The 26,905-nt window shown below is 35.7% G+C and overlaps 1 protein-coding gene across 1 annotated transcript in view; it reads right to left on the bottom strand.

Moving 5' to 3' along the window:
* Positions 1 to 1,733: 1,733 nt before the first annotated feature.
* SNX2 (sorting nexin 2) overlaps positions 1,734 to 26,905 on the bottom strand; it is a 30,628-nt gene continuing 5,456 nt past the window's right edge. Inside the window, exons 3-15 of the mRNA XM_063295297.1 lie at positions 23,962 to 24,125; positions 21,436 to 21,502; positions 21,230 to 21,273; positions 20,999 to 21,140; positions 16,779 to 16,857; positions 13,301 to 13,376; positions 11,898 to 12,011; positions 11,575 to 11,668; positions 9,193 to 9,398; positions 7,277 to 7,420; positions 5,244 to 5,328; positions 5,061 to 5,128; positions 1,734 to 2,199 (exon numbers count right to left, since the gene is read on the bottom strand). Of these exons, the coding sequence (XP_063151367.1) occupies positions 5,127 to 5,128; positions 5,244 to 5,328; positions 7,277 to 7,420; positions 9,193 to 9,398; positions 11,575 to 11,668; positions 11,898 to 12,011; positions 13,301 to 13,376; positions 16,779 to 16,857; positions 20,999 to 21,140; positions 21,230 to 21,273; positions 21,436 to 21,502; positions 23,962 to 24,125 (1,217 nt within the window). The 3' untranslated portion in view covers positions 1,734 to 2,199; positions 5,061 to 5,126. The remainder of the gene's footprint in view (positions 2,200 to 5,060; positions 5,129 to 5,243; positions 5,329 to 7,276; positions 7,421 to 9,192; positions 9,399 to 11,574; positions 11,669 to 11,897; positions 12,012 to 13,300; positions 13,377 to 16,778; positions 16,858 to 20,998; positions 21,141 to 21,229; positions 21,274 to 21,435; positions 21,503 to 23,961; positions 24,126 to 26,905) is intronic.

A 26,905-nucleotide genomic window follows, 5' to 3' on the forward strand; every position in this document is an offset into this window, starting at 1 on the left:
GCTTGGCCCAGCAGCCAGGGTGGGCATGCCTTGTCAGCAGCAGGAGCAAGACAACAGCAAAAGTCAGCTGGTGTGGCAGAGTGCAGAGTGGCAGGATTCTTGGAGTGCAAGGGCTATTGTGGCTCGGACTGGGCTGGGGCAGCTGCGGCTTCCCAGGGTGTGGCAAGCAGCCTCAGAACCGCATGGTTCTGGGGCTGCTTGCCACCCTGCAAGGCAGGGTGCAGGCCAGCCGAAAGGGCAGAGATGTGGGGGAGATAGGCAGGTGGGGGGAGCTGGAGGCAGTCCCTTACATTACTGAGGCTCAGGCTGGGAGGCACCAAGCCCAGAATGGTTTGGATTGGAGTGGCTGCTTGGCTAATGACCAATGAAATTCTCTTAATGACAGCAAGAGGAATTGCCGGGATTGCTGACACTAAGTGATGTGATCATGTGACATCTTGCTTTATGACTATCATTAGCAACAGAAATCCTGGTCCCAATTATCTGTTGTTAAGTGAGGACTACCTGTATTCTTTTACCACTCCAAACAATTTAGTGCCATCAGCAACCTTGGCTATTCCATTAGTTAATTCAAATGGGGCAAATAATTTTGCTGTAGTATAGCAGTAGTAAATTATGTGGGTAATTATTGCCATTGAAGGATAACATTAGGAAAAAAGCTGTCATGTAGCAACACAGTAGTTATTTTAATACTTTTCATAGAACAAGTATGGAGATTCTCCACTTTTTAATGGGAAAAATGCATCCAAATGATACGGCTTACTAGGATGTTTTGTTATCTTCTATGTGGGATTCCCACTTTAGGAATGATCCATAAAATCTCCAAGCAACTGTTACATGCATGTTTATATTCATGTATCATGAGGAGGAGCAAAAACATTGCAACCTGGAAATAATGCAACTAAAATTGCCGAAATACCTGCCAGCTGTACGTAGCTAGAAACTACATTTCTTTGCATAACCATAGCATTGTACTTCTGTAGAATTACAGACTTGAGGATATTCCAGTGAACCATTTTGCTTTTTTCAGTATGATCTCCTGTGCTTGATCTGAAAGATGACATTCTGCAGGAGCAAGTTTTCAGAGGGAACAGCAGTTGGCAAAATCATGTTTCCATTGAGACAAGTATCCAAAATCATAGAATTTAAACATCTTTCAGGATTAGGAAAAAAACCAGAACTTTTTAAAAAAAAAAATACATTATTTTCCACCAAAGTAATACCATTTTCCAATTTGTATAGTGATTTACAGAAAAAACCTAAATGATATATCTGGATGTTATCTGACTGATTGAACAATCTGGCTCCACAGAATTCTACAGAAGTAGAATCAGAAACTATTTTCAACAGCTCCTCTCTTCTTTTCTGCCCACTGCAAATTGGTTTTTAAAAACAGGGAACTTTTAGAATACCATATGATGTTAAGTAGAAGAGTGTTGGGTCTCCAGCTCCATTCTCTTCATTGGATCAAGGAGCCTTTTGTTACTAGAATATCAATTTGATACAATCCAAACAAATTGATTTGTAAGTTGTAAGTTTCATGGGAAATGGTCTTAACAAAATCTTTGTTAAGACTATTTCCCTAAAATAAAGGATATTCAAATACAGTGGGTTAATTTGAAAATACTTGTTTTTTGACTGAATTGTGTTAAAAATGCATAAAACTGAGAGAACTACTAAATATTATTTCACCAGGATTGTTGAATGAAGAACAAAATAAACACAGGTGATGATTAATGTTGCACAAGATACATCCCTTTATTACTGTAATCACAAAATCTTGATTATGTACAGGAATGTGTATGTGAACATTAATAAATGCATTTTGTTTCATAAAGATCAAATAGACAGAACTTATAGTAAAGAACAAAAATAACGTTCTGGCCTTGCATTGCACATCTTAGTGCAAGTATTAAGACACAATAGTGTTCAATTCGCAAGTATTGCAGAATGTCATGCCACAGTCCACTTCAAAGAGGGTCAGGACATGCAGCTGTTAATAAGATGCTATAGTATATAAAAAGCCACATGTTAAATTCATAAAATATATAGTGGTTTATTTGGATGATTTTAAAGTGATTTCACTGTGGAATTTAATTCAACTGGGACAACATCCAAAGAATCTTCATATTGGAAAGAGTCTTCTTTCTAGGCAATGGCTTTGGCTTCAGGTAGGAATGCTTCCCAGTATTTTATCAGCTAAGGGGGGAAAAAAGAAAAGAAAGTAGTAAGCAGCATTTCATGTATATACGATTAACATTTTTTTATTTTTTTGCACCAGGTAGTTTCCTTGCTTAATTGCAGAGTGAGGTAAACACTAGTTTGAAGTAGGCTACTTCTTTCATTTCTTTGAGAAAATGAATTCTCACAGAAGTCACTGGACTGTGAAGTCAGGGTATGTAACTGAGCCTATATGTTGGTTATGTTGATTTGTGATTGATTAGTCTGTTTTTACCCTGGCTGCTGTTTCTGTATGTACTGTTATTCTGTTTTTTATTTTTTTTTAATTATATTTTCTGCTTCTGGTTGGGAATGGCAGACTGAGTGGCTGTGCCCATGGGCTTAGCAGGCGGAGCTGACAACATGGTAACTTTTTTCGGGCTCAGGCAGGTTCTCCTGAAGCCCAGAAAAGTTCTCCGGATAAAGGAGAACACTTGAAATCACCCCGTCTGTCCTCCAGATGGCTGCTTGCAGCTAGAAGATCGCAAACAGTGTTGCAGCCAGAAGATCGCAAAAAGAGCTAGCTGGTAGGCAGGAATGTCATCACTTTCCAAGCCACGCTGTAGCCTTAAAGGGATACTAAGAACGGCCATCCCATTTCTAGATCACCAAATTTGTATTTTTTTTCAGGTATAAGAAAAGGAGAGGCTTCCTATAGCAAGGAGAAGCTGGCTTTCTTGGTGCTTATTGTTATTTTTGAGATTACTCCTTAAATTTTTTTTTTAAGTTTTGGATTTCATTCTCCTTCCAAATATAAAGGAGAATTGAGAGTAAACAACTGTCTTCCTGTTATTATTTCTATATTAATTTTGAAGATATTAGCATTTTCCTACATGTTGAATCAGCTGATTTGAACATTCAGCTTTCTGTTTTCACTTTCCCTTGGGAACGGTCTCCTTATCTCACTTTCGCTTGCGTAAATACATTTTGGAATGTTTTCATATCCTCAGCTTTTCCTGGTTAAGCTCCTAGGGAGCATCATAATCTACTGCATAAGACATGGAGGATATTAAACAGATTTTTTCTGATTTCCACCAATATTTTAAACAGATTTCTTCTGATTTTTACCAAGCTTTTATGCAAGATATTCAGGACATCGTGGAAAATATCAGATTTAAAATGTGCCATCAGGTTGGGTATGTGGTAGATGAAATTGAGGAATTCAACAGTAATAGGAATTGTTTCTTCTAAGAGTGAGATTGGGATTTTTATTGAGATGCTGGATGAAGATTGGATAGTGGACTTGAAGAAATTTAAGGGAGAGAGATCTGCGAGCCACAAGTGAAATTGACTTTCTGGTGGAATGCCATGAAAAGAAGCTGGAAGTTTTGAGGGGGGCAGTCGGGCTGTTTGATTCTTTTAAGAGTAAAGCTCTGTGCACATTGTGGAGATATGTAAATGTTCTAGTTTATTCTGAAGTGGTATTAGAGTTAAAGAATGTTTATCTGGTTCGCTTTTTTGCGTTTATTAAGATTAAGATTATTAAAGCTGTTGTATTATTAAGTATAATAGCAGACAATCTATGTGCTTTTTAATTTGATTCTTATTTTAGTAGACAGAAATGTACAGAACAGTGGTAGGAAGGGAATATTAAATATGTGCTATCTTTTGGGGGGAGAAAACTGGAATTTTTGAGGGGGTCAGTGAGGCAGCTGCCTGGGGGGGTGGGCATTCATATAACCAGGAGGTTTATATGATTTTTTTTAAAAAAAATAATTTTAATATAAGGGGGAGGTGTAACTGTACTTAGTGATTTTTATTATGTGCCAAAGTGGAATGATTTATAGAAATAATGTGGTTTTGGCTTAATATAGAGTAAGAGACTGATTATGGAAAGTTTTGTTTGTTTGTTTATTATCCCGCCTTATTTTTATAAATAACTCAAGGCGGCAAACATACCTAACACTCCTTCCTCCTATTTTCCCCACAACTACTCCTCTGTGAGGTGGGTTGGACTGAGAGTGGCTGGCCCAAGGTCACCCAGCCAGCTTTCATGCTTAAGGGGGGACTAGAACTCACAGTCTCCTGGTTTCTATCCCATTGCCTTAACCACTAGACCAAACTGGCATATCCTTGCGGTTTAAAGTTGGAAGCCACATCTTTTTGTAAATTTGAAAACATTTTCTCTTGTGTTTTCACACCTTTTTAGTTCTTTTTTCCTTCTTTGTAGTTTTTTGTTTTTTTGTAGTTTTTACTCTTCTCTTGAAACTTTATTTATTAAAAAAAAATTTTTTTATATTTTCTTTTGATGTTGTTAGCTGCCTAGAGTCATGAATTTAAGATGAGTGGCCATATAAATGGAATGAATGAATGAATAAAATGTTATGTATAAGACCATTTGAAAACAAAATTAGAAACTACTGATACTATAATTTGCCTCATTAATATTTCCAATTAATGTTCAACTCATACAACCCAAACTGTTATTTACTGAACTGTGCCATTTTAATGTTTATTGGTATAAATTAGAGATATGCAAGAAACATCAAGAAGATCAACCAGTCTCTAAAACAAAAGCATTATTCATAGATAGAAAATATTTTATATAAAGTTACAAAAACAAATAAAATGCTACTTTGCTTTTGCTTCCCAAAATAAGTTAAACAGATATATTATATACAGGATTACTATCGCTATTGTGTGTATAATCAATAATTTCAGTCAATGAAGTAAAGATGTACTTCTATCTACAGTATTTCAATTTGATATGTGTTGGCATCTAAATTTAGACAGACAGACAGACGACTATCCAAAATTCGCTTAACGTAAATGTCTAATACATTTATTTCATTAGGAGTAAAATTCTCAAACGTGTTATGAATATCTGAAAATAATCTTACCTGCTGTTGTGTTTGCACTAATGATTCCAAGTACTTGATTATAACAGTTTTGAAGTCTCTCACTCGTTCTTTCTGACAGTAAAACAGAATTAAGGTATTCATTCATTGAACAAGCTTGCCAAAGTTTATTTCATTAAGATTCATTTAGTAAATATTTTCTTCAAGACAAGAAAGTGTAAATACATGCCTCAAATCTTCCTACTTCTTTGCGTATTGTTTTAGAGATTTGTTCAAAATCCCTTTCTCCTTGTTGAACTTTTGTTTCCCACTAAAAGTTTAAAAAATGCATATAATTTAAACACATATAATACTTAATACTTAAGCATATAATTAATATTTTTTTAAATAAAAGAGTGAATATAGCATAATGGATAGTAATGTAATGTGAATCAAAAGGTTTCTTATTCAGAGTATACCTTCTGTCATACCTATCACATTAGGGCTGATAATGCTGATTGCGATTACATATTCTTTATTTTTCAATGTGAAAAGATAACATATATACCTTCCAACAATATAGTATGAAGACTTTCACAGGCAGTACCATTCAAAACACATATTCCCTTTCAAAATTATCAGTACATTTGGTATTAATCCTTAAAGGTCCTATTATAGTTCCAGAAGAGAAGAAACTATGCCATTCAAGTGATTTTCAGTAAGGCAACAGCTAATAATAAAAGACCTATAGCATAAATCTGTGTACATATATTACATAATAGGATTAATTATTCCTAGATTTAATATTACTAAATGTTCAATCAGTCATTCATTTCATCTGTATATTGCACTCAACACATACTGTGTAAAATACTCTAACAGAAACTATGGTAGTCTTGGAGTTAGATACCCTAGACCTATATCTTACATTGTATACATTTATTATGTTAACCAACGTCTTTAACAACTCATATATAAATTAACATAAGGTATTTGGAATTGTTCTCCCTACAAAGGTTCCTTCCACTAAACAGAATAAAATTAAAGATCAATTAAATAATATAGTGATTGCAGTGAATATGTCAAATTGGCCATTAAACGCTTCCAACTCAAATGTCATTATGGAAGAGTTTTCAAACACAAGGAAACAGTGGCAATGTATGGAAGAAAGTTGATACATGGGAAACTTGACAAAAGCAGTTTAAATCCAAACTCATTTAAAAAGAGAAGTCAATCTGTTAGGATTTTAATAACAGATATTTAAAAATAGTCTTCAGAGTTATTTATTTATTAAATTTATGGACTGTGTTAATAAAGAACTGACTCTCATAGGAAGTATAATTTTAGGTACTAGAGATACTTAATTCTACAATAGCTCAAACCTTAAGCCAAGTCATGTATGAAAAGGAAGATATATTTTTACAGGATATATATTCTGGTTTTCTGTGGCACGCAACCATCTGATAATGCAAAGAGCAGCCAATTATATGAAACTACATGTAAAACGCTGTCATTAAACAATGAGAGGAACAGCAAACTGGCTGATTCCTCCTTATGCACATTTTAACTTCAAGTTTATGCTACTCTTATCCTTAACAGTTAAAACCAGTGGGAAATAGGTAAAAACCACTAGTCCGTTCTCAGTGATTTAATCCTTGTCACACTGCTGGAATACTGTATGCTCTCTTGATCATCGAGCACTTTTGTAAAGCTTTAAAATTTTCACTGAAGACAATATGCTATTTTGTTAAAAAAAGTATATCAAGTATTTCATAAAAATGTATAGCTTGATTTGCTTGTTAATAAACATTAAGAATTCTTATTCAGTGTAAAAAATAAGAACAGGAGGTGTATGTTATCCTACCTCTTCGATTTCCTTGATGAAGCATGACAGAAAAAAGTGCAGAGATTATGATACCTTCCAGCTCTTTTAACTTTCTACTGATGATATATTATGCTATACAAGCAAAAAAATACGTATATGCAGCTGTAAGTCAGGCAATTACAAATTTGTGTTTTGGAAATGAGTGTTTCATATAGCAGAATATCAATTGGCCTCAGTCTGAATGCTTTAATTTTTTTTTTTTTTTTTTAAGTGGCATTCAGTTTGTAAAACACAAATATGAATATACATTTGGGAAAATGTATGAAATTACTGTTATTCTAGTAATGGAACAAATAATGATTAAAACCATATTTGAAAAGAAATGCACTAAAGGCAATGAATACAAAGAACAAAACAGCTTTTTATGGAAAAGGCACTGCAATACAAAATTTACCTCTCTGATTTCATCTTTAGCTTGCTGTAATTTGTCAGGTTTGTTGGCAAGCTGAAGTTTAGCTTCAGCTTCTCGTTTTTTCTGTAACATGACCTGAGCATCTTGCCATTTCTGCCAACATTTCATTCGATGATCAAACACACCCTATAAGCAATGTGGTAAAAAATAAGATGAGTAAGCCTATTCAAAATCTGACATTTCAAGAAAAAAGTTTTTCATCTTACAATTAAAAAGAGTTCTGATCATCACTAAGTGTTTAGCGTAATGCCTGTAGTTATTCATCTACAAAATAACTTGAATCTAGTATTTAATCTGAGGTTAAAATTGCAATTTAAATTAGGCCAAGTATCTGATGCATTCTGTGAACCGCTCATCCAGATCCACAGAATTCACTTTTTAGATGTAGATACTGCATTCTATTATAACACTATTAGTTTCTACATGCTTGAAAGTAAAGTATAGGTAGTCCTCATTTAGTGACCACAAGTGGGACCAGCAGCTATTGTTAAGCAAAGCGGTTGCTAAGTGGGAAATAATGCGACCATGACTATGCTTTTCTTTTCCCCATTCCCCCACCCTTCCAAATGCTCACCCCAGTACTGGGATAGCCAGCTCACAGCTGCTGCCTGTAACTGACAAAACTAATCAGTTTCACACTTTCTGCTTTTGTTTGCCTCCTAACCACTCCCCTGCCCTTTGAAATGCTCACCCTGGCACTGGGATAATTAGCAAGAAGAGAATTGTTTGTATTTACATTCACTGGAGAAGAAGGGATTACAAGAGAGTGAGCAGGCACACAATGGAGAATATACATCAAAAGGAATGTGCTGGTGCCAGTAGCCCCAAGCACACTTGGAGCTGTGAGTGCACTATGCAAACAGCCTGGTGTATTCCCCATTGTGTGCCTGCTCACTCTCTTGTAATCCCTTTCTCTCCAACCTTGCCACTCTGCAAAGGGAGGGAAGGAAAAAAAAGCACAGAGCAAGGGAGAACAAAAGAAAAAAAAAAACTAAGTGAGCTCTGTAGGCAATTTCTCCTGTGCCTGGCTGGTTTTTTTTTTCTTTTCTTTGATATGCATTCCCCACTGTGTGCCTGCTTACTCTCTTGTAATCCCTTCCTCTCCAATCTCTCTGCTCTGCAAGATGGGGGGCGGGGGGAGAAAAACAACAGAACAGGCACCAGACAACACATACTGAATATTATTGATTGATTGATTTTGTCCCCACCCATCTCCTCCATAATGGCGATCATGTCACTGAGAGATGCTGTGAAGGTCATAAATGTGGGCATTGGTCACAAAGTTATTTTTTCAGCACTGTCATAACTTTGAATGGTCACTGAACGAGGCAGTTGACAAGCAAAGACTACCTTATCCTTGACTTCATGGACACATCTATTCATGCAGTTTTCTTGGAAACAACACAAAATGGTCTGACATTCTGTTCTTCCTTGTTTTTGTTTTTTTTGACATCCCAGTTTAGTCTGTAGTAAAATTCCCTAGTGGTACCCCATACAAATACTAACCAGGCCTGACCCTGATTAGTTTTCAAAGCCCAAAGTCAGCAAGGTCCCAAGATCTTGTATGGGAGCCTGCTAGGTGTAATGGTTAAGGTGCTGGACTAGAAACTGGGAAACTGTGAGTTTTAGTCCTTCCTTTAAGTGAAAAATCACATGACTGCCCTGCTTAGCAGTCACATGAACATGGGATGCTGCAACTGTTGTAAATGCACAACAGTTGCCAAGCAACCAAATTGCAATGTTACCACAGGGGTACTGCGACAGTCATTAAGTGCAAGGACTGGTCATAAGCCACTTTTTTCAGCACAGTTGTAACTTCAAACAGTTGCTAAATGAAAGGTCATTAAGTGAGGACTACCTGTGTATGAAGTTTTGGACATAATTAAATGTGGGCTTACTTTTACTGCACCAATAAGACGAATATAGTCACTGAGTAGCTCAGAGAATACATAGAAATCAGCAAAAGCTTGTTCTTGATGCAACTGGTCTATTTTTTCTTCAACTTCAGCAAGCTGAGACAAAGCTCTTGATAAAGCAGTATGGTCTTCTGAGTTCCCTAACATGGCAGCACTTTTAGCAAAGGCAGCTGTATTGACTGAAAGTTCTGAAACAAAAAACAAAAAATCCAGTGGAAGCCAACACTTGGTCAGAATTCTTGATTATGACTGTATGAAAATTATCCAGTGTCATCCAGTATAACAGGACTTTAAAAAATTATTAGAGAATACTGCTCTGATATGAGAGTTGGAATTAAAGAAAGAGTTGAATCATAAAATGTTTAAAAGAATTCCAGGTTTAAAATTCAGATTTTGATTTAAAAATTGCAGAATTTGTACTTAATCTATATAATGAAATGGCTAAATATATGTCAAACAACAAAATGTATGGGGGATATCCAACTGAATACAAGGTTCATTGTCATTTATACCATTTCATATTAAGCCTGTTTAAATCTGCAAGACAGCGTGGACAGTGTGTTATGCAAGCCTACTACTTCAGGAGGCCCATGAAGCAATCAGCTTACTTCCAAACTAGTATGCTTAATTAAAAAAAAAAACATAAATCAGTTCTGTGTGAACTTTTTTTTCACTTAAGTTACTTATTTATTCAATTTTTTAAAATAATGTTGCTATTTCTTCTCCTTTTCTTGTTTGGTTTTCTATGTACTTGTGTTTCTATTGTTCTATAATGCAGTCTATTACAGTTTAAAATGTTTACATAGAATATAATGTTATGGTTAAGAGATTGAGAAATGACATTGGTTTCAAATAATAAGAATGCAGATATGCTTTGAGAAAATGGGACTGAATTAGGAAGTATACTGAAGCTTCCACAGATGCAAACAATCACTAATTTATTCATTGTAAGTTACTGAGCTCAGACTTCCCTCTAACTCTTATCCTTCCTCCCCTTGTGTCAGTGAATTCACAAGCAGTTGAGATCAAACCAAAGTCATCTAGTCCAGCAATACCAGCAGTAGCATTATTACTGTTAATAATTTGGCTGACCAAAGGCTAATGCGAAACACACAGAAGCATCCTTCTCAATTTGCCTAGCAACCAGGATTCAGATAGATTATAATTTCCAATTCTCCATAATTATATGTTTTTAGCTGATTTTGAACTCATTATATCAAGCTTCTACACCAATAGTCAATTATTTTATCTACTGTTTCAACCATTTTTAAGAGATTACAAATTCTGCCACTAAGAACATGCTATACTCACAAGAACTTTGTATGTTACTCCTGAAATGATAGTATGCATGGTATGAAATAATCTTATGTATCACTAGAGCTATTTCAGAGTAAAAATGTGTTTGTTGTATTACTACAATCTCTGGTAAAGTTTATATAGCAAAGTATTGGGAAATTGCTGCCAATGAAGTAATGTCAGTAAAACAAATTTAGTCTTGTGTGTTGTAATGCAAAACATGTAAGGATTGGATGCTAGTGTAATTTACTCTGTCCTGGTAAAAAGACTGTATCCTACACTATAGATTAGATGAGGATCTTCAATATCCAGTCTAGGGTATGAAAAAAAAAATCTGAACATCTTATTGATCTAATACAAAGAGTACAAATGTCAAGAAGAACTCCATTCTCCATCTTATACATATCCCATTGATTGCACTGGAAGATTTATGTACCTGATTTAAGCACCTGATTAGCTCCAACCCTGGTTCACCCCTTTCTATCTATTTCTATGAAATTAGGAAAGACTCCTGCAACTGACAAATTTCCAATTAACTATGTTAGTTTTTGTTTTTTTTAAATCTCCCACTTTACTGGTGCTGTACACTAAGGTTCATATAAGAGGTCTTGGGAAAGGATTCTATGCCCTATTCCAATCACAAATGTTAAGATTTTGATAGCTACCTTGGCACAGAGATTTCATCTTTTACCCTCTAGTATTGTTCATCCAGTTCCTCGTATTTTAAAAACAATTTTTCTTATAAGTCGGCTGCAAATGAAAATTTCAGCTAGTCCACTTAATGCAAGGTTAATGTATTTATAAGCAGAACACTGTTTAAGAAACCTAAGTATTCAGTTACTACACAGACTGAAATTATTTGGTAAGAAACATTCACTGAAAAAATGATTTCCCAGTTTCTAAAAATCATCAAGATTTTTGTATGAGATGTATTGTACACAGCAAAGCTCAGCTTTCAGCTAGCTTCCTGTCCTGAAAATATTTAAGGTTTCTGATCAGAACAGATTTTAAAAACACTTAATTCATAGTTAACTTTTGAAAAAGTAAAAATCTGATTAACATATCTACCTTTTCTGTGACAGACCAAGGCTTCTACACTACCATGAAGTTTCCGAAGTTGCTGATCGAGATTCTCAAATTGTTGTTGCTTTTCCTCAAACCACTGGCAAAATGAAAAAGCAAACCTTTACCATTTATGCTATATTGCAGACCACAATTCCCTTCCTAAGGCAAGAAATTAACTCAGTATAAACAGGTGGTCAACTGATGCAATTGAGAATCCAAGCCAATAAGTAAATTAATATCCCATTTTCTACTCCTATGGTTTTAAAATGCAACTGTTGAACCTCATTAATTCATCTCATTATTCAAGTCGAAAAATCAGCTCTTACTGCATCCGATTCATTCATCTTGATCGTCATTTTGTTGACAGCGTCGGCAGCCTTGTTTACCATCCTCAATATTCCTGCTCCACTCAGAGCCTGGGTGTTAACTGCTCTCGGCAGCTGGAATTGAATGACAAATAAGGGCAAACAAACTGGTTAAAAGGCTGGAGGTTTAACTGGGCACCAAAGGGACTGAAAAGGATGTAGTGTTTTCTTCCCCCTCATACATTTCAATATAGTGGAACCTAATTTCTTAAATTTACTACTTTTACATCCTCAGAGGAAAACTTAAAAAAATAGCCTTTCAATTTGCTTTTCTTCTGCACCTTTACATTTAGATGGAACACAGAGACCATTTGTCAAAAGTTGTTACACGGCCGCCAAATGCCTTAACTGGCTACTTGTACACCAGCAGTGGGGGAGGCCTTTAAGAGCAATACTGTGCTACTGCTTCCATATAACAAATGCACTGACAACATTTTTTTGTTCAATACATTTCAAGTACTAATGTATAACTAGGATATAATGTATCTTATGCTATATGTTATACAAACATCATGAGCTAGTGTGTTTAATTACGTTCCCTAAAATACGTGAACACTAGCTTTAGCAATATATTACTAGTAACTATGAACCCTAACTATGTAGATGCACATTTCAGTAGAAGATTTGTTCTTCCCTGCACCCACATATTTACAGAAAGAGAGAGAGAAGAAAGTTGGCTGCAGAACTATTAAATATACCTCTTTAGGTATTATATTAAAATAGTTTAGTTAAACATTTCACATCAAACACATTTGATTTGTCTGATATATAGAAGTCACAATAGGTGATTTCTTTGAACAGCAAGGAAAAGGTCTGGAATGCTGGACAAGTTCACACAGTTAATATGATATGTTAATAACCAGCTAAAGTTCCAGCATTTTCTTTGCTCAAACAGCAGCTTGTTAGTCCTTACAGTATCATCTTAGGACACACTGAATTATTTGGAAATCTGTACCATTTATTAGCAGGAAAGTTATATCTGCTATATATTAATAAAGCTAGAAAAGTTTCTGAATAAAATTTTCTACTTCTAAATGAAAAGTACCAAATTGACAGCACTGGTGACTGAAGTCCTCTGTGGACTAAGTGATTGCAAGCTTTTTTGTTCTTGCAATACAAGGATGTAATCCAACACCACCTACTACATTTTGAGATACAGACACAACAGCATATGCAGAGTTAATCAGATTGCTTTTCAAATGCCAGCAAGAAAAGAGGGTTTCACTTGTCTTAGCTTTAAATAATGGAAGTTCATTAACAGCACTGAAGTTATGCACAGAACCAGATGTCCACCTATATAATGGTAATGGTTTGGTGCACAATATGTAAAAGTAAATTAATGGAAAAATAGAAGAATTAAATACCTCAGAACTTTCCAAGAACTGTCTTAAATCAGGATCTTGTAACAAGGTTGGATGCTTTACCGTTCGCTGTAGATACCTATAATTTTAAAAGTTAGAGAACATTTAGTGTTCTTGAGAATATTAAAAACATTTGCCACACACAGAATGCATATATTGCTGCAACCCTGTCAGGGAAGACTGCATACTTTAAAACTTGCATTAAAAATAGGTAATTCTAAGATATATAGGACAGTTCAGTCTCAATAGCCTTTAATATCTTTTGTCTTTCTATTGAAACAACCAATTAAAGATAAATGTTTATGGATACTAGAAACCCTAAGCCATATGGTGTTATATTGTTCCCTATATAAAGATTCTAGACAGTTCCTTATATATCCATTACTGAAGAAATTTCCAGGCAGGGAGAGTGACTTCTATCTAATGTTAGTTCTTTCAGACAAGGACCCAAAAATATCCTCCCAGGTTGCCCAGTTTTACGCTACCATCTGCACAATATGCTGTACCATCACTTAGATTTTGAATTTCTTAACATAGCATTTTATTTCAATTCATTTTAGTATTTTCATTCTTAATTAATTTTGGATTGTAGTATATTAATTGCTTTTGTTTTTATATATATGTATTAATTAAGATGGTTGCTATTGTATAGTTTTATTGTGCCTGGCCTTGTAATAAACGTGATGATGATGATACTAGAATGGAGAAAAAACTGAGTAAAACTGGCTTGTTGATGTAGACCAGTGTTTCTCAACCTTGAGAACTTGAAGATCTGTGGATTTCAACTCCCAGAATTCCCCAGCCAGCATGAATTCTGGGAGTTGAAGTCCACATGTCTTCAAGTCGCTAAGGTTGAGAAACTCTGATGTAGAGTTAACCAGTTACAACATGTAAAAATAACCAAGGAGTACTATCTTAATGACTGAAGCTATTCCTTCTGGAAGGAGCTTAAGAATTCTAATTTTCATTAGAAATGGAAAATTAATGGATGTAGTCTGGTCAGTAACATGTCACACACCATTCTTCTATTATAAATCAGTGATCACTCCTATAACAAAACAAAAACACAACCAATCTCCTATGCAGCCAACACCACCATCTTCAGGCTCCAACCTCACTCTACCCATGCACTTGCGAGAAGAGCCAGCTCTTTATGGCCTTCTGAAAGGTTAAGAATATGGGGGCCTGCCAGATCTCTAGGGGAAAGGGTGTTCCACAGGGCAGGGCTTCTACTGAAAAGGCATACTTCCTAGGTCCCACTAGAAGGCAACATTGAAGGGAGGGGACCTGGGGCTTTCCTACTCTATCCAGTCTGGTAGAATAGGCAAATACCCTTTTCATATGTTCTGCTCCAAAGACAGCTAGATACCATCAAGTTTTATATTTTATTATTGTTGTGTCACTTAACTAAAATAATGCTTTCTACTGTAGAACATACCAATTATAAAGAAAATGTATATTTTATATAATCTAATTATATAATTTATGTATTTATATAAAAAGTATATGCTAACTCAGTATAATCCCACAACATTAGTAAGGATTTTAACTGGTGAAGTACTATCTTATTGTATGCTTGGTAGCAAGCAATTTACTAGAATATTACAAGAATCATATTTCTACACTGTACAGGTACAGTATATGACTATATGCAGGCAGATCCACCCATCCACTATAACTGGCCTAGCAAATACAGAAAACAGAATCCATCTTTGAGCAATATATAAGTAATAGTTCCTAGATTGCTAAAGAATAAGTCCATGAAGGTATCAATCATTGGCTTATTGTGCAAAAAAAAAAGTCCTAATTCCCCCCAAATTTCTGTAACAGAATTTCAAGAAGTTAAAGACCCCCAATTTATTTTTTAGCTTTTATTAATATTCCTAGGGTCACACCCATGGGAGAACTTCCATCCTCTTGCCCTACAGATGCAACACCAACAACATATCTACAAGGCTAAGCTGTTGCTTTTGGATAACTGGAGGAAAGTTGCTCCTTATCAATGGAGGAATTGCCAGGAGTGTAGATATGTCAATTTTGAATAGCTTTATTGTACAACAGAATCAGGGGATGTGAAAGTTTTTTTCAGATACAGAAAAAAAAATCACTCATGTACCATATGGGCATGACATAAAATGGATTATTCCAGCAACATCCTAAAATCATTTAGAGAATCAAAATATAGTTGTTCAGTATTAAGAAGCAGGTGGGAAAGGATTTTAAAAATGATCTAGTCTTGAATGTGATCTTCAGGGGAAGCCAAATGTTCATTCTAATGAGAAGTTACAACTACTGTATACTAGATAATTTCTCAAACAAAAGATCAGTCCTAGGATACTGATATGCTGGTGACCCGCCTTGGAAACAGGAAAGCTTCCATTAAGCAACTGCTACATAGAAACATTTTGACACATGACAATTTTTCATACACAGTAATAAAGATAGCATGAAAGAATGTCAGTCAAACCCATCTTCCATGAATATATTATAAATATTTTCATAGTAGATGTCATTTGCAGAACCACTCAAGAATGAAATCTAGAAACTGAAATCTAGATCAACCCAATCTAACTTTTGAAGTTTTTCAGGGGGCTGTGTTAAAAGCTAAGCAATACTTAAAAGCAGACTGAATGTTTAAACGCTGGACATTGAATTATATTTGATTCTGCTCCATCTATAGCATGCCCAACATCTTGTTTGAGAGAAAAGATACTTTTTGCCTTACATATGTATATACACACAAATAGTCATATATATATATATGCATACACACTTCTATATGGTAGATTCATACCTAAATATTGTTAATATGTTTTCTACTACAGATTAAGGTTACTATGGTAACTAATGATTTTGGCCGGGTGAAGAGGTTGAATTTAATTGTCCCCTTTTCAGTTGTTAATCGTTGCACTGGGGGGGGGGGGGAGAAGAACTTGCCTGGACTTGTTTTAGTTTCAGTTTTCCCTTCTGTGTAGGCTTGCAGAGAATATGCAGCTGAGAGAAATCTCTCCTCTCAGCAAACAGCCTCTAAAAATGTTTGTTTTCTGTAAATAAAACTATTTTTATAGAAATGCCTGGTGTGTGACTTTTCTGATCTCTCCTGGGCCAAATGCTTTCCTAGCAATCTGCCAACAAATATACCATTTTCATTATTTAGACTGTTTATTTACTGCTCACATTTATATGGCTGCCCATCTCACACAAGGTGACTCTGAGCGGCATACAGCAATTAAATAAAAACATCAGTAAGTAAAAAACAATAGTGATAAAAAGATAAAAGTAATTATTAAAAGGAGATTATATAAAAAATTAAAATATACCAGCTCCGTGGAGAGAGCAAGAATTTAATATCAACTTTACAAGATTTTATTATAAACTGTTTCTTTTACACAATCAGCATATAAAATAGTCTCCGAAACAAATAGAACTGTATATATACTCCATACACATTCATGTAATAATACCAGAGGTAAAAAATTACCTTTCTAATGCTGCTCTTCTTTTTTCTACAAATTCTGTAGATGAGGAGTCTTCCTTGCCTACTTTTACCTTGGTCATGCCTTTGAAGAAAGTGACATAATATTCATTTTTTAACCTAATGAAATTCTGAATTTTGTCAAGTTCATACCAAAATGTATATTAATCTGTTAAGGTCACATATATGGTAACTACAGCAAGCTATTACATGCACAAAGATGGAAGATTACAGAAGCATTCATAAAGGAAAAAATGATTGTGAAGTGGCCAAATTTGCAGAAATGGCTAAACTGACTTTTTGATTGAGGAGGGAACTAACTACTTTTATAAAAGATTGGAAACCCTACCTAGACTTTTTCTGAAAATGGATAAAAATGAGCTGCTGATCTTGGGATTTAATTGATTAAAAAGGTTTGTTTATGGGAACAAGAGAACTATGATATGCAATATGTGTGGGTGGAGACAGTAATTGCTACGTTTGTAACTGCTGCAAAGATAATAGGAAGTTGCTCCTTTAGATATCTTTTTCTTGCTTTTTTGTTATTCTTCACATTTTATTTTACCTGTTTATAATCTTTTTCTTTTTCTATTTCTTCTATGTTTCTGTAGTTTTTAAATCTTTGTAAAATCTTTTAATAAAAAATATTCATTAAAAATCCATTAAGATCACAAAAAGACATTTTAAATTTGCTGTAATTTGAACATCATACTTTTCCGTAAAACTCAGTTTGATCTTTTTTGTATGAACTATGATATCATAATTTGGAGGGATATGAGGTGGCCTGTTTTACATAATTATTTTCCTTCACCTAAACTTCATTGTTTAGATGAAAATGTCAGACAAATAAGAATGTCTTCAGTTTAGTTTTTAAGACTTAGTGTCCTGTGCAGAAGTTAATATGCTAAGCAATTATTTTTCTTGAGACCTTCCAGGCTCCACGCGTCACCAGATTTTATTATTTTAATTATAAAAAATTAAAATTCAACACACTGCAAAGCAAAACAGCTGCCTCAATAATTATATGCATTACCAAGAACGCCTCTGAACACATAGGCACTCCTAGAAAATATAAATGGTACTAGCTGCACTCTAGGGCTTTGTTTAGAAATTACTTCATTTACTGCCCCCAAAAAGGCAAAGATAAGCTAAGGTGGGAAGAGTATATTGAGAGATTAAAAAGGTAATTGAGAATTAATTCAAACATTTGACTTCTGGAAAATGGGTGTTTTTTGATTGCTAACCCATACATTGCAGTCATTTTGGAAGAATATCCGTAACATTCTTCCAAAGTTCCAAAAGGGCCCACTGATCTAAAAAGGACAGACTTTTGGCTACTATTTTAGCAGCCTATAGAAGAGAAGAGGGAGTACAGTGCAACAAAAGGAGCTTATTTCTGTCTTTTTTCACTCACATATAGACCTGAGGGGGGGGGAATACAGAAGCATAAAACATGATGATCAAACAGACTGCGCAAAGTAAATCAGCCATTATATTTGCAGTCAGCTGGATAACTAGCAGCAATGAGTTGTTCTCTAGCCAGAAGACTCAACCTAGCCCTAGCAGTCTTAGCCTAGATCAGTTTCTCAACCTCGGCAACTTTAACATGCGTCGACTTCAACACCCAGAATTCTCCAGCCAGCCAGCCATGCTGGGTAGGGAATTCTGGGAGTTGAAGTCCATACATCTTAAAAGTTGCTGAGGTTGAGAAACACTGGCCTAGATTAACTACTGCTTATCTGGAATAATCATTAAAAAGTCCGATAAACTTTAAACATGAATAGAGTTCTTCATAGATGCAGAACTTCATTCAGCTACCACTGTACAGCAGGAATATTAGCATCAACATTAAGAAAGATTTACATATACTGTAGTATGTTCCTCTTTTGAATATGCCATGAAAAATAAGAGCATTTCAAAGGACATTCCTCAAATCCAAAAGAGAAAAACAGTCACCCACAGCCAAGGGTTGTGCACACAGCAAAAACAAATTGGAAAGTGTATGTTTGACCCTGACAGAAGTGCAGCACTTCTAAGAAATCAATGTGCCTCTTAAAATAGCAGAAGCTTTTTTTTCCAGACTCAACTCATATTGAAGCTTGAAAAAAAGTCAGGCTGCTTAATGAATAACAGGAGTGCTGTACTTTTGCAATGTCCAAAGCACTTCTTCCAAATTATTTTTGAAACACGCAATGGTCAGCATGAAACACTCAGATAAATAAAACTGTTTAGTCAGAATTCTGCTCAAGCTTTTTTAAACCAAGTATTAGTCTTCTCAATTATACCAATGCTCTGTATTGTTTCTCATTGATCTACTCCATTTCTCTTGGGAAAAATTCATGTTCACTATTAGAGATACTGATTCCCTTGATTAATTTGAACACTGTACCAAAGGGTTAAAAGTGTTTTATACCCATTCTTATCCTATACAAAAATGGGTAAGCTTTCTTCAGTTAAGAACTGTTAAGAAGCAAATTTAATTATGTTGTGATTATACAAGCAAAACAAAAAAAAAAACTTGAGAGATGTACTCCCTTTCTCTCTAAATATATTATTTCAATTTTGAGGCTGCCCAACTCCACAATGACTCTGAGGGGCTTATAATAAAACATTAAAACAAAATATATCAAGAAAAAGACAACTGAGTGGAAGACAAAACCCAAAAGACCAAACAGCAAAAAACCAAACCAGAAGGGCTCAACCATCATCCTAAACCAAGGCCTGGGAGAACAACCAGGTCTTTAATATTTACTTATTACATTTATAACCTATCATGATTCCACAGAACTGTACTTTACAGAAATACAAATATTAAAACATCATGATCCAGTAAGATCCAAAAGACATAAAATACTCTAATAAGTCCCAAACACCCTCTGGAAGAGCTCTAAATGCTGGCAGTTGATGGCTAATCTAACTTGCAGCCATCTTGGTCACGGCTTCCACCTTCTAGTCAAGGAGTTGTGAGTCCAGGATGATGCTCAAATCACAGACCTACTTCTTCAGGGGTAGTGCTCCCCCATTGAGATACACCATTGGAGCCACCAAAGTACCTTGATGGATAAACAGTAACTCTGTCCTGCTACAATTCAATTTTATCCTGTCCTCCCCTATCCAGACCTACATAGCCCCAGACACTGAGACAAAACCTCAGTAGCCTCACCACTATGGCCCAGGGTAGAGACATAAAGCTGAGTATCATCAGCATACTGATGATCAGTATATGATTAATAGAGAGATTAACTGAAATAATTTTACTGTCAATTTACCACAAGATTGAAAAAGTAGATAAATGCTCCAAGACCAAGTGATAACTAAGTAGACAATGGAAAATATATTTTATCATTCAAATAAATTATACTTTTCTTTCAAAAATATTTAAATCTATTCTCTTACATATTTCCATTTCTTCTTCTTTTCTTATCTCAAAAGCAGACCCACAACCTTTTTGTGCCATGAACCCCTTTGGGAATGTGTTAAAACTTATTGACCCCTTCTCAGAAAATTAAATTTAAAGGCATAAAATAAAATATATATTGACTGTAATACAATGGAAATCTATTATGTTCAAATTCAGTTATCAAATTATTAAAAAATAAATGTATAACATAGTAATATATGTGCTTCTTTATTATTCCACTGAGAGCCAGTTAGGTGTAACAGTTAAGGCATCAGGCTAGAAACCAGGAGACTGTGAGTTCTAGTCCTGCCTTAGGCAGAAATCCAACTGGGTGACCTTGGGCCAGTCACTTTCTCTCAGCTCAAGCAAGGAGGCAATGGCAAACCACTTCTTGGCAAGGAAACTACAGGGACTTGTCTAGGCAGTCGCCAAGAATAGGACGCAACTGAACAGATTAAAAAAATCCATTAATCAATAACAAGAAAAGCTAAGTTTCAGTTAGAGGTCAGTGAAAATAAAGTTCACTAATAAAGAAACTATTTTATTTTCACTAGCCTGTAACCACTAATAAAGTAATTCATTAGTGGTTAGAAGTTAGTGAAAATGAAGATATTTTTTTTTTTCCCATCCAAGTTCATAGACCCTCTGAAATCTAAATACAGACCCCTTGGGGGTCTGTGGATCCAGGGTTAAGAACCTCTGCTCTAGAAGTAAAAATTGTCAAATAGATGTAAAAATAGATCTATATGATGCTACATAATTTGTACTGTCAGAGCAATAATTTCACAATGGAAGATGAATGTTGTTTTTCATTAGCTACACTTACCTACAATACTCTTTTCTGGAGCTGGTGGTACAATGTAACCAACATGCAGATATTTTGATGCTAACTTGCCATACAAACCAAGGAAATCACTGAATCTTCTTTTAACAGAGAATTCATTTTTGTGAAACATAGTTAGGGAAGTCTAAAAAAACAGAAAAGGGCATTTTTAAAATATGTATTTATATAATGCTTAACACTCAACATTTGTTTAGTTATCGTGTAACAAGTTACCTTTGTAGTGACTCTGTATGCCATGTAAGCATTCATGCCATCCCCTGTATGGTACATGAATAAATATATGTATTTAGAGTTATCTACTGTTTGTATAATTTATTAATATTAGAGTTTTTATACATGTGAATTAAATGGATACATAAAAGTTCAGCTATAAACTAAAGTAATAGTTCTTTAGTTAATACAGCAATTTTCAGACTCACCAACTTTTTCTGGATCTGACACATTAATTTCAATATCAAATACATCCCCATTTGTTTCTTCTTCAATCTAGAAAAAAAACATGTAATATAATTAGCAAGTACTCCTTCCAAGAATCTAAATTTAATGCCCAGTCGCAAAGTCTAAAAGATTAAACAACACACTTTGCATCTGTGTAGTTCAGCAAATATCAGAAGCCCAATCACAGCTCACTAGATTCTCAGTAAGGTAGTCATTTGAACAATTAAGATCAGAGAAGATAAAGCACAATGCATCTTATTTCCAAAGAATGTTGGAATTACAGTTAATGCTCATTACCTCATGACTGAAAAGTTTTCATACAAGGTTATGACTTCTCAGCACTAAACCACTTCCTTTAGCATTGAGAAAGAATAAAGGCTACTTGAATTTTGATAAAAATCATTCCATCAAATAATCCCAGTACTACTATTATGACAAAAATTGCAAAAACTATTGGCATCCCTAGAAGTATTTTTCCTGATCACCACTAAGGATTAGAAACAGTTCCGCCGGACAACCTAATGAAGCAGATTTAGGAATACTATAGCAGATATGTGGTAGATCCACAGTGGAACAAATACTAATCAGAATAAAATCCAGCTAGATTTGGCTTTCCCCCCCAAAACTTTGTGGTCAGGGATAGACAAGGTAAGTTAGCCAAAACAGGGTAAGTTACCCTGTTTTAACTTTTAGAAAGTCTAAGACACAGAATTGCAGAGCTCTTTGATAAGATGAAAGGTCTGCTCTGGTGCTTTCAAGATTCATCATGTGACAATGCACCATCATTTTGTAAACACTATAGTGCAGGGGATAAACATATTCCAATTTTTAAAAGCAACCAGGTCACTACCTTTGTACTTTTTTTCCCTTTAGATCTATAACTCATTTTAGAACCTTTATTTCCAAGCAATGCCTTTAATTAAGACCATTACTTTTCTCATTTATAATTACTTTTCTCATTTATATTTTCTATTCTAGATAGGAGAAAGGAGAATGCAGTGTTCAAGATTTTTTTTAATCCTGTGGTATGCACATCCATTTCAGAACTGTACATGATCTGTTTTAACCAAAATAATTAAAGCCAGAGAAAGGATATAATCTGAAAAAAAAAAAAAAATACTGCTATCCTTTTATTTTTCTCTTTTTGAAGTAACTTTATTTCTCAAAGTGGTGAGCCATACATGACTTTCATATAGAATCAAATGTTTAGCATCGAGAAACAAATGCTATTTGTCCACTTGGACAAAAGTCTTTAAAAAAAAAAGACTTTTCCTTGGACTTCCTTGATTGCAAATAACTTCAGCTTCATAGCTGGACTAGTCCCATCTCCTTGCTCATATTTTATTGGATTACTAATATCTGCTCCACCCATATACATTGATTCCCCTCTGACTGAAAATCAGCTTTCAAGATACATAGTTCTAAAACACCTGCACCAATTTCAAAGAAAACTGGAAATTCATAATACCATGTTTGAGAAAGTCAAGCCACTGACTGTTGAATGGTTGAATACAATTACAACTATGGATACATTTACCATATTAATCAAACAGAAAATGAAGCCCTGTTTTAACAATAACTGGTATTACTTTGGTCTTGCACCTAAACAAATCACATTATTAAATTTGAGAGCAAAAGTTGAGATGGAAATCAAGCAAATGCATTGATTCGTTTTTGAGAAATACAACTACATCATGACTGCATGATATATCTAGGATAAGAGTATGAATTAAGGTAAAAGAAATCTTATTACTATATAGTTCATAATCACAATCTGAGCAGTTTAAATTGTTAAAAAAATTGCTTGAAGAAAGCCCTACTCCAGAATCTTTATTGCAATATCTCTTGAGTTAAACCAAGATATGGACAAGCATTATGTTGCCATACCTTTCTGTTCTTAGCATGCTGCAAAGAGCCCAAAATCTTGATTGTGACTGTGCTAAGAAATTATGATCAGGATAAACTAGATGTTCCAATCTAGTGAGTATATAACAGAAAATTTCAATTGTTTAAATATATTCTGAGTTCAGTGTGCTTATAGGAGAGAGAGGATAAATACAATATAAGGATAGGGAGAACAGATACAATACTCATGTCTATCTCTGCTTGCTTAGTAGACAAAGATACCTCTGAATCAGGTCAGGATATTAAGTGGGTAATTGCAAAACCATTTAAAAGCTTTTCAAGTTCTCTTAATTGGCAATAGCCATTGTTTGTGTTAAAATCTTTATTCCAATATTCATTCAAAAAGGCTCCGACAACTTGTATGCAATTAATAAAAAAGCAAGACAGCATTCATTGCAGAAGTGACCACAGTTATGGGAATTGTAAAACCAGTCCCATCATACATAAATTTATCATAAGAATAAATATCAATTTCTAAATAAAGTTAACTATTTATTCCTAAAAAATATATTTTATTGTGATCATTGCCAAAATATTCACATCTACTTTGATTGTAAATTATGTCCCCAGCTTGATAATTGCCGCATTAACTTCATCAATACCTCTTCTCTGCATCTGTCAAAATCCACAGGGGCCACTACTGCTTTTGATTCCATTCTTGGTGCTATTAGTGTTGTTGGGGTAACAGGAGTAATAGCTGGAGTAGACTCTGAAGAAAGTATTGGTTCCCTTTCTGGACTATCCAAAGAAACTTCTTCTGTAGCTTCTAAATAAAAAAAGAGAGAACTATTTATGCACTATTCTGAATATTTTGATACATTTGTGCACAATGAGAGGGACTCATTTTTTGGCACTATCTTTCATTTACTCCTGTACAGGTCACTGATCCTCAGTATTATTGCGAAAAGTCTAGAATTCAGAACAAGCTTAATTTAAATTACGTGATACATGATTTATATTTGTAACATACTCTTTAGTTACAAGAAACAAAAACTTATCTATTAATGCTAAATTATGACCAACTGCAAAAGTAATCAGGATACTATTAAAGGATGGAAGTTACACTGAATATACTTTTTACTATCATCCATTATCTAGTAGTTTCTGTAAAAGATATATATAAAATACTTTCCTATAGCACCGAAAAGTATTCTGGCTGTGGCCAATGTAAACCCAGTGGGCTTCTAGGGAAAAGCAGATGACACACAGGCAATTTAATAACTGTTCTTTTTAAACGCTTCCCTCTCACCAAAAGTTGAGCCATAATTTCAGGCATTATTAGTATAGATTATAATATCCATTTGTTTAATTTATACATCTAAGTTATGAAGAGATCAGATAGACGAAATGAAGTAGAAAAGTATTCATCAAAAAGAATTTTATTTTGCTTAAAATATATATTACCAAATAGTTAAAGTATTTACTCGATTTGACAAATATAACTAACAATAGAATATAACATAGTAGTTTACTGATAGAATCTCAAAGCACCTTAGATTGGATATATTCTACATGTTCTTGGATTCAGTGCATTCCAAGTACCTTATGAACAGTGAGCTGTTTGGATGCTGTGCAAGAGAAAAGCTGCTGATCCAATATATTTTTATTCCACTATGATGGCTATAATTATAATCCATCATTATACATTTTTTAAAATAACATTTAATAAATGTTAAGCTACTGATATGGGAATGTAACATCAAAACATTTAAAAATACAGGTACAGGTAGTCCTTGACTTACGTCCATTCAGAGTTACTGTGGCACTGAACAAAGGGACTTACGACCGGTACTCAAAGTTATGACCATTGTAGCATTCCTGCGGTCATATGATCAAAATTCAGGTGCCTGGGAAGCCCACCAGCATTTATGAGTGCAGGGTTACTTCAGCATCCCCCCACCCGCCTATCTCCCCGCTGCCCCCAACTCTGCCCTTTTGGCTGCCTTGCACAGCAGCATTCTTTAGTGGCAATGCGGGGCTGAATTAGAGACCCAGGGTCTTCAGCAGGCTCAGCCGGCCGCCACCACCACGCCTCTACTTCAGTGCAGCTGGCACTGCTGCTGAGGAGTGCCGCCTCAAGCCCTGCGCCTTGGCCATTCACCCCAGTGCAAAGCCCCAGCCACACCACTGCCCTGTGCTCTGCAGGCCCTGCAGCACCCAGCTGACCTTTGCTGTCCTCTTGATCCTGCTAATGAGGTATGCCTGGTCTGGCCCTTCATACCAAGAAGCCCCATGGTTCTGGGCCAGGCTGGGGCTGGGCTTCTGAGGTCTTCCAAAGTATGGAGGGAACAGGGCGCACCTGCCATTCTCCAAATAGCAAGCCTTGTTCCCACGATACTTTGGAAAACCTTTGGAAAGTTTCTAAGATTTTCCAAAGCGTCACGAGAATGGGATGCACCTGCCATTTTCCAAACAGTATACCCCATTCCCATGATACTTTGGAAGATCTCAGAATTTCAGCACAGCCCAGAAGTGTGGCACAAAGGGGCTTCTTGGCATACTGCAGCACTGAGGCTGCAAGAAGCAGCCCCTGAGCCGCAGCGCGAAGCCCAGCCGCAGCCCAGCAGTGCAGCACAAAGGGGCTTCTTGGCATGAAAGGCCAGGCAGGGCATGCCTTGTCAGCAACAGAAGCAAGAAGATGGAGAAGGTCAGCTGGGGTGGCAGAGCGCAGGATGACAGGGGTCTTAGAGTGCAGGGTGTCAAGGATGGCTGCGGCTGGGAGCGGGCTGGGGCGGCTGAGACTTCACACTGTGGCTTGGGGCTTTTTGCAGCCCCAGAGCCATGGCGCGCCAAGGAACCCGAGCCACAGCATGGCAAGCAGCCCCAGAGCCACACAGTTCTGGGGCTGCTTGTCACCCTGCAAGGCAGGGTGCAGGCCGGACCAAAGGGCAGAGATGGGCGGGAGATAGGAGGCTGGGGGGAGCTGGAGGCAGTCCCTTCCCTTACTGAGGCTCCGGGCTGGGAGAGACCAAGCCCAGAATGGCTTGGATTGGGGTGGATCCTTGACTAACAACTGGTGAGATTCGCTTAATGACAGCAATGGGGATGGTCAGGATTGCCATCACTAAGCGATACGGTCACATGATATCTCACTTTACAACCACATCGCTTAGTGATGGAAATTCCGGTCCCAATTGTGGTTGTAAGTCGAGGACTACCTGAGGTCATTTAGTGACCGTTCACAGTTACAACGGTGATGGAAAAGTGACTTTATGACCAATCTTCACATTTATGACCTTCGCAGGCCTGTAAAGCAGAAGGTAAGCTGAAGTAAGATCATAAACACAGTCGCAGTTTCACTTAGCAACTGCTTCACTTAACAACTGAATTCTGGGTCCCACTCTGGTCACTAAATGAGAACTACCTATAAAGGGTGAAGCAACCTTAGATTCTTATATTTAATTACCCTTTCTTAAAGCATGGTTTTGATTACATAGAATTCAGGAGTTATAACATTCTTTTGGCTTGCAGTAGTAAAGTCTCTGCCAAGTTCAGATCAGCTCCTGGTAACTTCATACACACATTCATGTAGTTTTGTTAGACAAC

Source organism: Candoia aspera, chromosome 2 (assembly GCF_035149785.1).
Source record: "Candoia aspera isolate rCanAsp1 chromosome 2, rCanAsp1.hap2, whole genome shotgun sequence".
In the NCBI taxonomy this organism is placed as follows: domain Eukaryota; kingdom Metazoa; phylum Chordata; class Lepidosauria; order Squamata; family Boidae; genus Candoia; species Candoia aspera.